Here is a 12,787-nt window from a genome sequence, read left to right on the forward strand (position 1 = left end):
ATAGGTCCAGATTGATCAGGAGGGCTTAAGCGTGATATGGGGAGTAGGGGTGTAACGATACCATCATGTCCCGATTTGATACATATCACGATACTGAAATCACGATACAATATTATTGAGATACTCCAAGACATATGATAAAAGGTTAACAAAAAATTTACTGTTGATTTAAAATGCTAAATTTGGTTTTACATTTTGTTTGTAAATGAATAGACTTGGACTTGGTGCTGGAAACCCAATGCACAGGACAATAGAAACACCAGAAAAAAAAATATTCATGATTCTGAAGCTGAAAATACAGAATTATTTTAGACTAATATGTTTGCACTCTGCCACTGACTAAATATATTTAAAATAATATAGCCCACTTTTTTCTGCTACCATAAGACATTTGGCATTATCAGGACCCACAGATATTCCCCCATTGCTTTATTATACATTATTTTCAACATCATATAGTAGTTTGATGTAGGACTGACAATAATCCTCTTAAATTATATGATGTTCTCACACAGTAATTTTTATTTTGGGTGAACTATCCGCAATACATAGTGTCACTATCCACGATACACATTGATTCATTTTTGTATTGCAATATATTGTGACACGATATTTTGTTACACCCCTAATGGGGAGTGAAGAAGTTTAATAAGTATTTGTATGGGTACCATCCAGAAGCTGGCCCAGAACAGACAGGAGTGGAGGGCCTTTGTTGCTGCCCTAGATGTCAGTGGCATAAAGGGCAGTAAGCAAGAATAGGAAACACTTCACTCTGATCACTGATCAAAAGCAAAAGTGTTCCGGGTGATTGCTGCACGACTACAGCGTTTGGCATTGTTCCTTGGTGGTCATAACTATTCAGTTGAGTTCAAGGGCACAAAGTACCATGGCAATGCAGATGGATTGGTGCATCTTCCTCAGGAGAACCTAGATGATGTCAAAGATGACACAGATGTGTTTCACATCCCTCAAATGGAACCATTACCTGTCACAAGTGTTCAAATACAAAGGGAGACACAATTAATGATCCTGTATTGGCCAAAGTGTTTGACCTATCCATTAAAGGATGGCCAGCTAGAGGAGATCCACAACTTCCTGACTACTCAAACAGCCGTGAGCAGCTTTCTGTAACACAAGGATGTATCATGTGGAGTACCTCAGTGTGCAAGGTACTCACTGCTTTACACATGAAATGAAAAGCCTGGCCAGAAGCTATATTTGGTGGCCTAGACTAGATCACCAAATTGAAGATGTAGCTAAAACATGTTCTGGGTGTGTCAGATTCAACAACAGCCACAAACAACCACTTAACATGTGTGGGAATTTCCCACCAGTCCCTGGCAGCGAGTCCACATCGACTATGCGAAACAACGAAACAAACTGAATGCTTCTCCTGACATGCGTGTTGCCCTCTCGTCCTGCGAACCGGATTGGGACCAGATTATGCAGAATAAGCAGACCCACCCTTCTCATTAAAAAAAAAAAAATATATATATATATATATATATATATATATACAACACACGCACTCGTTCGCTCCATCGGCAGCAACACACAAACACTTGTCATTCCTTGCGGCTTCCGCAACACACTCTCGTTCGCTCCATTGGCAGCAACACTCACATTTCAGATCAATGTATTTGTTTTCCTTAAAATTGTAATTAACACTAACTTTATTCTCATTTGAATTATAAATATATTTGCTTTTAAACTGTGTGATTTTGGTTGGGGGACAGTTGTAGGTTAAGTTTGACAAGAGTTTACAGTTTGACAAAAGCACAATGTTGTGTTTTAAAATAATAAAAGTCTATCTAATATAAAAATCACACTGCTCTGTTTAGATAGCAGTAGTAGGCTACAATTCGTACCATTCAGCGTAAGCACTGTGAGTCAACTGTGATGTTTCCATGCACATTTTTGCGCATGTGAAAAGGATGATTTTTTTTCCTGTCGATATTGCAACGTGAGTGAAGTTGCTACAAAGCCAGTGCTCGAAGTGGGGCGATACTCACCGGTATGCAGTCCCGGCACTTCTACATTTTACCTGCACTTTTTCTTGCGTACCGCTACTTCTCGCATGTAGCCGGTAATAGACCACTGACAGAAAAAGCGCCAGTGTCACGCCTGTTGATATACTTCGTTTGCAGTGCGTATTTTTTCCGCACCCATGTTAACAGGTTCGAGCTTTCACACTGCACGCGCATGCGGTCGTCAATGCGCTCCTGGTGCTGTGCCTATACAGCAGTGCAGTGATCGTTCCGAGTCTATTTTTGCTGTGCTGCACGCGCTGAATTAAAGTGACAGCTCATGGTTCGTGGTCAAAACACAGATTGACATGAAAATATAATAATCTCACCATAAATGCATTTAATTCAATAAAATGTAGTAATCTAAATGTATTTTTGGACTTGCAGACTTGGAGGTGTAGAAATCTCAAATGTCATGATTTGCCAATGCAATGGAGTACCGGCACCTTTCTTTTCCTCACTTCAAGCACTGTACAAAGCCTATAATAAAGAATAGTTTACCATCAAATACATCGCGATTCGCGAATGTTGAAACATTTTGATTCTAATGAGTTACGTGAGCATAATGCCCCTTTTACTTTCGCTTTAAATGATTTCGTTTTGGCTTGTTTATAGTTATTATTTTTTTAAATTCTTGTTCTGTTCTGAATATTACATTTAAAAGAGTTTGTTGTGGAATATGTTTTGTGTATTTTTTAAGCATGCAGCAAACGATAGGCTATTAATTGGTTAAAATTCCAGTATGTAGGCCTATAGCTTGGATCAAATTAGTTCAGAATCGACTTTGCGTTGCAATCGCGTCAAGGATCAGCAAGTGCACGTGCATCATCAGAAGTGGTTAAAAAAAAGTGCTGAGCTGATTTTTTTTCTGCGCACAAGCCTATGGGTCGCGAAAAAAAAAAAAAAAAAAAAAAAGGGTCCCTCTTGAAAAAGTTTGAAAACCACTGCTGTAACGAATGGCCTGGGTGAACGCTTTATTTAGTCCCTGAGTCCCATGGAAGGAGAGTGCCACTGCGAGAAAAGATTGCAAACTAACTTTTGGCCTATAGGAACTCCACTTGCGTAAATCTGACTTGCTACGGCGTGGAAACTAAGCTGTGTAGCCAAAATCATCCGTACTCAGGACCTTGCAAGTTGGTCATAATGTGCTTGCTAGAGACTATAGACAAATCACACCAAAAGTGGCAACCAGGTAAAATGTTGACTAAGACTCACTTGCACAGTAAGTTCGTACCAACATGGTTTGGCGCAGACACATCTATCTACTTTTGGATGCAACAGCAACACAGGTTATTTATTTTCAAAACATCGGAAGTGAGTACAGCAAGGCTGGAGGGGAGGAACTGTTGTGAATTTAGTCCATAACTAAAAAGTTATTTTGCATCTGCGCACTCTCGTGTTGAATGCAATCATTGCAATTGCGTAGTAAAGACATGTTCAAGATGAGCTCCGATCTGAGTGTCTTTCTTACTGTTGTATTAGTTTAAAAACATAACACTGTGATATCTGTGGCTGTTTTTAGCCTTGTAGAGTGTTCGAGTTTTTTCCAGTGTGAGTATAACACTGCTGTGCTCCTGTACATTTTAAATCTCTGTACATTTTAAATCATCTCTGTAAAAAAATATTTAACAAGTAGCTCTCAGACTGAGTATCTAAAAAAAATTATCCTCTTCTGACTACCGTGTTTCTGAACCAGTTTATATAATCGTGTATGTGTGTATTTGGATCACTGCTGTTTTTGTCTCTCTTTTTTTCTTTTTTTTTGTGGGCTTGAAAGGATGGCCTGTTTGGTGCTACACAAAGCTTGTCAGAATAAATTAATTAAAGGAATGTGACTGGGCGACAGAGAAATTGCTTTGAACTCTGATTGGCTGCATCAGGCTGCATCTGATTGGCTGTGGTTTCAGATTCTCTCATAGCTCTGTGATGGATTCTCAGATTCTCATTCTTTTCTGTGTCTGTTTATTGTTTAAAAGTCTTTGTTACCGTGACTGAACCTTGTTTTAAAGTTATCCAGCTCTAATTGCTTTAAAGGGTTAGTTTGCCCAAAAATGAAAATTCTGTCATTAATTACTCAGCCTAATGTCGTTCCAAACCTGTAAGATCTTTGTTCATCTTCGGAACACAAATTAAGATATTTTTGATGAAATCCGAGAGCTTTCTGACACCTCTATAAACAGCAACGTCATAACTTTCTCATACTTTCTCAAACTCATACTTTAAAGGCCCAGAAAGGTTAAGACATTGTTAAAATTGTCCATGTGACTACAGTGGTTCAAGTTTAACGTTATGAAGCGACGAGAATACTTTTTGTGCGCAAAAGTAACTACTTTATTCAACAATTTCTTCTCTTCCTTGTCAGTCTTCGAGCCTATTCACGTGAGCATGCGTGTGATACTGACGCAGGGGCTGACCAATAGGCTACTGAGCTGGCGTGAAACGCGTCAGAGACTGAAAGGGAAGAAAAAAATTGTTAAATAGTCGTTAGTTTTTTGTTTTTTTCGCACTTCTGATGCTGCGGCCGCGCAGAAAGAATAAAATGCCTTGTAGAGGACAGACGTGAAATGTGTGGGGAAATCCATTTGATTGAAGTTTAAGTGAGAAATAGTTGCAGTGGTCTGGTCAACCGCTATAGAGTTGGTGTCACTATAGAGTAAAAACCGGTGAATGCAGTTTACAGTAGTAGTGGGAAGTTCGGCTCATTTTACTGACTCGGATCTTTGAGTCTCATTCAGCAAAATGAACAAATCTTTTTTCGAGTCATTTCATTATTTCAGCATAATATAATTAAAATGGCATGATAAATATCCCAACACATCTAGTACTTACGAAAATGTTGATTACATTTGTAAAAAGAATAAAAATAAACTAAAGGGTAATGCAGCCAAAGACAGATTATAAGAAACCTCAATGTTTTATTAATTGATTAGTTGTTGGGTCTTAAGTTCAGGCTATTGCAGACTGATTCTGTTGGTTCACCTCCTTATCCGAGACGTTTTTTCCTTTGCAACTTCATATTGATCAGGTTAGTTCTCCTCTCGTGTCTCGAGACGTTAGTTGTCGACTCGCCAGTGTCTGACTCTGATCTGTCTGCCGGGCCGACCGTGCCGTCTGTGTGATGCATCAGGGCCGGAAAGAGAAATGATTATGATCTTTCGAGTCTCGAGTTCGGGTTCGGACGGGTCCTAGTCTTTCGTTCTTCCTGTCAGTCCCATGTAGGCTATGCTGTCAGTACCGGAAAGAGAAATAATTAGTTAATCCGGTTCGGAAGGGTCCGAGTCTTTCGTTCTTCCTGTCAGTCCCATGTAGGCTATGCTGTCAGTACCGGAAAGAGAAATAATTAGTTAATCCGGTTCGGAAGGGTCCGAGTCTTTCGTTCTTCCTGTCAGTCCCATGTAGGCTATGCTGTCAGTACCGGAAAGAGAAATAATTAGTTCATCTGGTTCGGAAGGGTCCGAGTCTTTCGTTCTTCCTGTCAGTCCCATATAGGCTATGCTGTCAGTACCGGAAAGAGAAATGATTAGTTCAATCTTTCGAGTCTCGAGTTCGGGTTCGGGACGGGTCCGAGTCTTTCGTTCTTCCTGTCAGTCCCATATAGGCTATGCTGTCAGTACCGGAAAGAAAATTGATCAGTTCATTTTCTTCGAGTCTCGAGTTCGGGTTTTTAATCCTTTGTGCTTTTGTCACGTGACCGCTGGTATCTCGCATCAAATGCAACATTAGATTCTTGTTATTGACTGCATCTGAATGTATATTGTTTAATGTTTAGGAATTAAAATACAAATTTATGTGCCATAAACATTATCTGAAAAATTAAAGTTCCATCTTATAAGCCTATTTGTCCCTGTCCGTCTCTTTTCTAAATATTTCTTGTGCATCTGTGGTGTGTTTTATTATAAATTATACTTTAATTAACTACTATAATATTATACATTAACTACGTGCTTGTTTGTAAAAAGGTTGTGAATTAGTAGGCTATTCAATACGGTGACAAGTCACGTGACAAAAGAACGAAGGACTGAAACCCGAAGACTCGGAAAAAAATGAACTAATCATTTCTCTTTCCGGTACTGACAGCATAGCCAATATGGGACTGACAGGAAGAACGAAAGACTCGGACCGGGCCCGAACCCGAACCAGACAAACTAATCATTTCTCTTTCCGGTACTGACAGCATAGCCTATATGGGACTGACAGGAAGAACAAAACACTCGGACCCGTCCCGAACCCGAAGACTCGAGAGAGATGAACTAATCATTTCTGTTTCCAGTACAGATTCAGAACCCCTATGTTGCGCAATGCGCATGTGCGGTCAACACAAAATGAACGAATCACTCTCTGAGACAACTCTGTAGTCCCGAGTCATATTAAAGATTCATTCAAATTGAACGAATCGTTCATGAACGACACATCACTAGTTTACAGGTTTCAGAGAAAGACAATGATATGAGGACGTGTGAGTTGCGGCCAGTGAGCCAGATCAGTCGCGGTAAGAATACTGTCATGTTTGCGGACCAAATAGCTCAATACAAGAGCCAACGAAAAACGCAGACGTGAAATAAAATTTCAGTTCACATTCACTTTTCTTGAAAATATTTAGCTATTAGGTCTATTTAAATGCTTCAGTTTGTTTTCATATTATAATAATATAATATGAAAACAAATTGAAGCATTTAAACTGATATATTATATCACTTCAAATACTTAATTTGTTTTTTTATATTATATTAGGCCTATATTTTATTATATTATAAACCTAATAAAGAATTGATCTTACAAGGGTAGGCCTATTGTTTAGGGTTCCTTGAAACCCCCTGCTAACGAAAATATTGGAAATTCATAAGCAATAAACAATCCTTTAACTTGGATAGTTTAATGCTATACCTGTACAAATGAATTGACTGTACAAAAGCACTCGGTGTAACAGCTTAATTTTTTCATATTATATTATTGTAAAGAAATTGAACTGTCCTGCAGAAAATTTTGTACATTATTTTTTATAGAATTTCTTGGTAAAGACTGGTACAGTTAACAGCACTGTAAACGATTCTCAGGTAACCTAAAAGGTAACCTTCATTTAGTGACTTCTTAATTAACTGCTTGTTTTCAAAAATATTATTTAATAACAATGTTACACCAATGCTCAAATAAAATAGAAATGGCCCATTCAAGTTAAGTTACAACTGCATGTTGATATCATTGTGTTTCTATGTATGCTGTACAGGTCAGGTATAAAATGTTTTTGCTCAGGTGGCGAAAAATGTCCGCCCAACAGAGTCCGCCTAAAAAATTAGAGGGAACATTGGTCAGAAACCTCTCTAATTTCATCAAAATTATCTTAATTTTAGTTCCGAAGATGAACAAAGGGCTTACGGGTTTGAAACAACATGAGGGTGAGTAATTAATGACAAAATTTTCATTTTTGGGTGAACTAGCCCTTTAAGGGTGACGCTGTTCTAAATGGGGCTTTTCACAAGAAGAGCACTACACTGATGGAACAGTTTATTTATTCACCAAGAAAAAGATTCTGAATGCTCTTTCTTATACTTGTATTGCTGTCTTCTGTGATGCACAGTATCAAAAATATTCACTGTATATCTTTGAAACCGCTTATTAAATCTTGCAAATGTGTATTTGTATGGGAACTCCAAATTCTGTTGAATAAAGGAATGTTGTATTAGGCTGCTTGTTTTGTCTGCTTTCCATAATGTTCGAGCCATGTTTACTGAAATGATCAGAATTCTGCTCCTGTTCTGATCACTTTAGGTCAGCCCTATCTGGCTGATAAAGTTTTTCTCCCTCACACCACCTCAGTTGATCACATTTCATGTAGCGAAGTTTTCTTCCTCTGAATCATCTCCGGTGTCCTGGAGTCTTGTTTGAAACAGTCAGTGGTGTGAATGACTGCGATGCCATCTTGTGGTGGAACATTAGGCTAAAAATGTAGCCTAAAACTCTTAAAGTGATTTTTCTTTTTCAACATATGGTTGTCAACCTCAGGGGGTCAAATTAACATTTTTTTTATATTCTATTTATTACAAGATGAATTTATAACTATTATAAAACTATTTACTTATTTGCTTATTTACCTTTTCTAAACATTAGATAAACAAATTAAATTTACAGTTTATGAAATGATTTTTTTATAAAATACCACAGTGGGTTGCAAATTTAGTTTTAGCTCATTTGTTTTTCCCATTGTTACCCAATCTAGTGTCTTATATATTTAATTTGTATATCTATATTAATAATAAATAATCAAATAAATCAGTTTAAACTGTAATTGGACATATGCCTGTCTTTTTTTTTAAACCAACCTGTTTTTTCTCAACAGGACCAATCAGCAGTATTCTGGTGAATAAATATGGTAGTCGACCCATCATGATTGCTGGAGGGGTTCTGTCTGGCACAGGATTAGTCGCCGCATCCTTCTGTAACACAGTAGAGGGTCTTTACTTCTGTGTGGGAGTTATAGGCGGTAAGTACATTGAATGATACTGATCATGAAGACAGGACGAGTACAATTAAATAATGAAAGTTACAAACTCACTTTCTGAATCATGTGTACAAGCTTTCTCTCCTCTATTTCTAGGACTGGGTTTGGCTTTTAATCTGAATCCAGCGTTGACCATGATTGGCAAATACTTTTACAAGCGGCGGCCAATAGCTAATGGCATCGCGATGGCGGGCAGCCCAGTGTTCTTGTCCACCCTGGCCCCATTGAACAGCTGGCTGTTTGATTATTACGGGTGGAGGGGGAGTTTCCTCATCCTGGGAGGAGCTTTGCTAAACTGCTGTGTTGCGGGGTCGCTAATGCGACCCATTGGACCAAAACTACAACCTGCCATTCCAAAAAAGGATGGGGAACCCAAACGTCAAGAGAAAAAAACATGCCTTCAGACTGTCAACAGCTTTCTGGATCTGACCCTGTTTACCCACCGAGGCTTCTTGCTTTACCTGCTCGGAAACGTCATCATGTTTTTCGGCCTCTTTGCACCCCTTGTGTTCCTCAGTAACTTTGCGAAGAGTAAAGAGATTTCCAAGGATAAGGCTGCGTTCTTGTTGTCCATCCTGGCCTTCACTGACATGATTGCTCGGCCGTCCATGGGCCTGCTGGCCAACACGCGCTGGGTCCGTCCTCGCATCCAGTACTTCTTCGCAGCATCTGTGCTGTATAATGGCATCTGTCACTTGATGGCGCCATTCTCCACCGATTACTTGGGTTTTGCCATTTATGCAGTGTTTTTCGGTGTGGCGTTCGGCTGGCTCAGTTCTGTGCTGTTTGAGACTCTCATGGACCTGGTGGGCGCTCAGAGATTCTCCAGTGCTGTCGGGTTGGTCACCATCGTGGAGTGTGGACCTGTGCTGCTGGGGCCGCCGTTACTGGGTAAGGCTGGGTGTAGACCAAAAACTACAAAATAATAATTCTCTTCATTTACTCACCCTCACGTCGTTCCAAACCTGTATGAAGAATGTTGGTTACCAAACAGTTTTGTTTACCACTGACCATTTGATCATCCAAAGGCGGCGGCCAAGCAGGTTTGGATTGATAGAGTAAATGATGACAAAATTAGTTAAAGACTATTTTCACATTGTTTTAAATTAAATGTTGACTTAATATATAAAATGCTTGAATATTTTCTCATCATTGAAAGTGTTATTGTGTAATATTAATGACATGACAAAATAGTGACAATTTATAGAATGTTTTTAGTTTTTCAAAAATATGAATATATAAAATTATAATAAATATATTAAAAATAATAAATAAATAATAAATATTCATTAAATGTATTAAAGAAATATTAATAAATATAATTAAATTAATGTGTAAAGTGCTTGAATATTGAATTTAATAGTACATGTTCTCCAACTAAAATGTAATTAGAAAAATGTATGTCATATAAAAAATATGAATATCAAATTAAATATTAATGTTACAATTAATATGTAAAAATTTTAATATTTGGTTTATTGTTCTCATCAAATAAAATATTTCAAATAATAAAACCAATATTAAAAAAATATGTAAAATGCTTGGATATATTCCAATTTTACATACTCTCATCAACTAAAATGCTGTTACTGAGACTTAAGTGACTTCTTAAAATATTGACTCAACATAAAAGCTGATTTTATTTTTTAAACTGTGACTAAAATAAACCACTAAAAATTAACACTAAGTGAGCAATTTTTAAGTTCCACTAGCCCTGTGCACTTTCAGAATGCGCAGTCTTGACCAGATTGTCTTGGCTCAAACAAAGACCAAATTGAGTCGGGACTTAACGTGCTTCAGCTTTAACTACACTAATCGATGAACGTCATTGCATGTCCTGTTCCAGTTACTGTGTAACAGAGATTGATGAAAGCTTTTTCCCTTTTTTTCCCTTGCAGGAAGACTCAATGATATCTACGATGATTATAGATACACATATCAGGGTTGTGGAGCCATCCTGGTGGTTGCCAGCGCATTCCTGTTCGTGGGAATGGGAATCAACTACCGGCTATTGGACAAAGAGAAGAGGGAGGAGGAGAGAAGAGCTAGGCAGGAAGAGAAAGATGAAGAAACAAATATAGACAATGCCCTGAACGAAAAGGCAAAGGAGGCGGATGGAGACGAATGTTATGCATGAGCGGACGTTGCCAAACGGAAAATGACACTTTAAACTGCTCACACATGCCAAGAATCCATGTCTTCCCGTTCTCACTGTCCAAAATGATAAAGAAATGCACAGAAACACAGAAAAGAAATGTTCCCTACTTAATGATTCGGCCAATGTTTTGAAAAGCACAAAAAGACTGTTGCCAAGAAAGTCTTTTTTTATGCAATCCCACACACACCTCAAATGTTACTTTCATTCTCCCAACATTCAAATGGGAGTCTCTCTGTACCTTAATGACCCAATTCACATTTTTCTGGTACATTACAACCATTACGAGAGCATTCCTAGTTTGAGACTTCAGAAGTACACAGTTCATCTGCCTTTTAAATGAAACAAAATGCACATTTCAAAATAGAGCAGATTTTCATTAGAGAATTGCCATGTGTCATTTTAAGGTGAGGTGCGCACAGAATTTTGTCAGGTCAAGACATGGGAGAAGGATATCTATCATAGGAATAGTTGTTTGGACTAAAGGTCATTATTATTTGTAGGATACACTCTTTTTTTTCTTTTTTTTTTTAAGTTGAGTGTGAAGTTTTTATGTATTTGTAATGTAGTCTTCCCCGTTCTGATTGGCGGGTTGAAAATAGTGCCAGGCTATGCTAGACTGCCACATGAAGGCAAAACGCAGATGTAAAAGGTTTTTGGATTGATTCAATGGCAACTTTCATGCTCTGTTTTCCAGATCATAGACTTATAGAATTTATGAAGTTAAAATATGAAGTTACTGTGTTTTGCCTTTTAGCGTGGCAGAAGAATTCATGGTTAGTTTCCAAGTGCAGTTTAATATGCGGTTTTGCTCCGCACTGGTGATCTCATGATCTCTCATTGCTCATCTTTTTATTCATTCACTGTTCTGTAACCATGGAAATTTCCGTGGTTACTGTTTTTAGGAATGCTTGTTTTTGTCTGAGGCAATTCTCACTTCACATGAGCAGTCTGTTGGAGATGTGCTTTAGCTTCTCTGTTTTTACCTTTTAATTTAGTGAAGAGGATAATTGTTTCACTAGGATACATTCAAATAGGGGATCCTTTTTAAAGTGTGTGTTGACTTGCCATTTTCACCATGTTGTTTTTAGATGTCTAGAAACTTTTAATTACGGTTGCCAACTATCTATAATTATGTGCCTTTCTATCTACATACAGGTAAATACAATGCTAATTCCTGAAACCTCTTTTTACGGAGCTGTTTGCGATTTATCAAGAGGATGTGTATTGATTTTAATTTCATAGTCTGAAATTAATTTTTATTTTGTGCCATATTGAGGGAGAGTAGGATCCTTAATTTCAACCTGAGCCAGCAACAAACGTGGCACTGAATTTCTGTTGGCTAAAGATAACTTCATTTCAAGTTCTGTTATTTAGGCTATTTATTTAGCTTTTTCCCTTAGTAGAAAAGTATCTGTCTGGGTCTTTGGGGATGTGTGCTCCAGTTCTCTGGTAATCTCAGAGCTCAGCTGAATAATAGCAGCTGCTAGAGAAAGCAGAAAGAGGTTCAGTGCAGTGTTAATGACACAATTTCAGTATCTCCGATAAGTTCATCGCTGCTCCGACTGCTCTTCGGATTACAGGAAGAGCTGTCTAAACTCCACTCGACTGTGTGTGTGAAGGACAATACTGCTGTACAGAAAATGGACCACCCTGAGAATTTTCCATCATTTTATTCCCACTTTTTCTTGTTGGCCAACTGAACAGAAGTAACACTAACCACGGTGCTTTTTAAACGTCTCCTGTTAGAAAGACAATTGACTGAGGTCAAAAGAGACTGAGGTAGGAAGTATTTGATTTAGTGTGTGTGTGTGTGTGTGTTTGTTTGTGTGTGTGTGTGTGCACAGAGATTCCATACAAACTCAAGGTTTCATGATTAATTTAGGAGAGTGGGTAGAGTATTTTTGGTAGGCTATTTTAAACACCATCACGTGTGAAATGTTGTATGTTTCTGTTTTGTGTGAATGAGCAAATCAATAAACTTTTTTTTTAAATGTTAAGTGTTCTTACTGAGTTTAATATATAAATTCTGATATAATTGTCATTTTATTGTTGCATACACCCTGGGTGATGAGATGTGCATAATGGTAGTTAGACAGGTTGTTAGTA

At 38.0% G+C, this 12,787-nt stretch overlaps 1 protein-coding gene across 1 annotated transcript in view; it reads left to right on the forward strand.

Moving 5' to 3' along the window:
* The window catches only part of slc16a1b (solute carrier family 16 member 1b), a 43,486-nt gene extending 30,808 nt beyond the window's left edge, over window positions 1-12,678 (forward strand). The window contains exons 3-5 of the mRNA XM_077223953.1: window positions 8,362-8,505; window positions 8,620-9,414; window positions 10,422-12,678. Coding sequence (XP_077080068.1) covers window positions 8,362-8,505; window positions 8,620-9,414; window positions 10,422-10,660 — 1,178 coding nt within the window. The 3' untranslated portion in view covers window positions 10,661-12,678. The remainder of the gene's footprint in view (window positions 1-8,361; window positions 8,506-8,619; window positions 9,415-10,421) is intronic.
* The last annotated feature ends 109 nt before the right edge of the window (window positions 12,679-12,787 follow it).

The sequence above is a fragment of the Siphateles boraxobius genome, unplaced genomic scaffold (genome assembly GCF_051911475.1).
Source record: "Siphateles boraxobius isolate OS27281-9 unplaced genomic scaffold, OSU_SipBor_1 9, whole genome shotgun sequence".
NCBI lineage: Eukaryota > Metazoa > Chordata > Actinopteri > Cypriniformes > Leuciscidae > Siphateles > Siphateles boraxobius.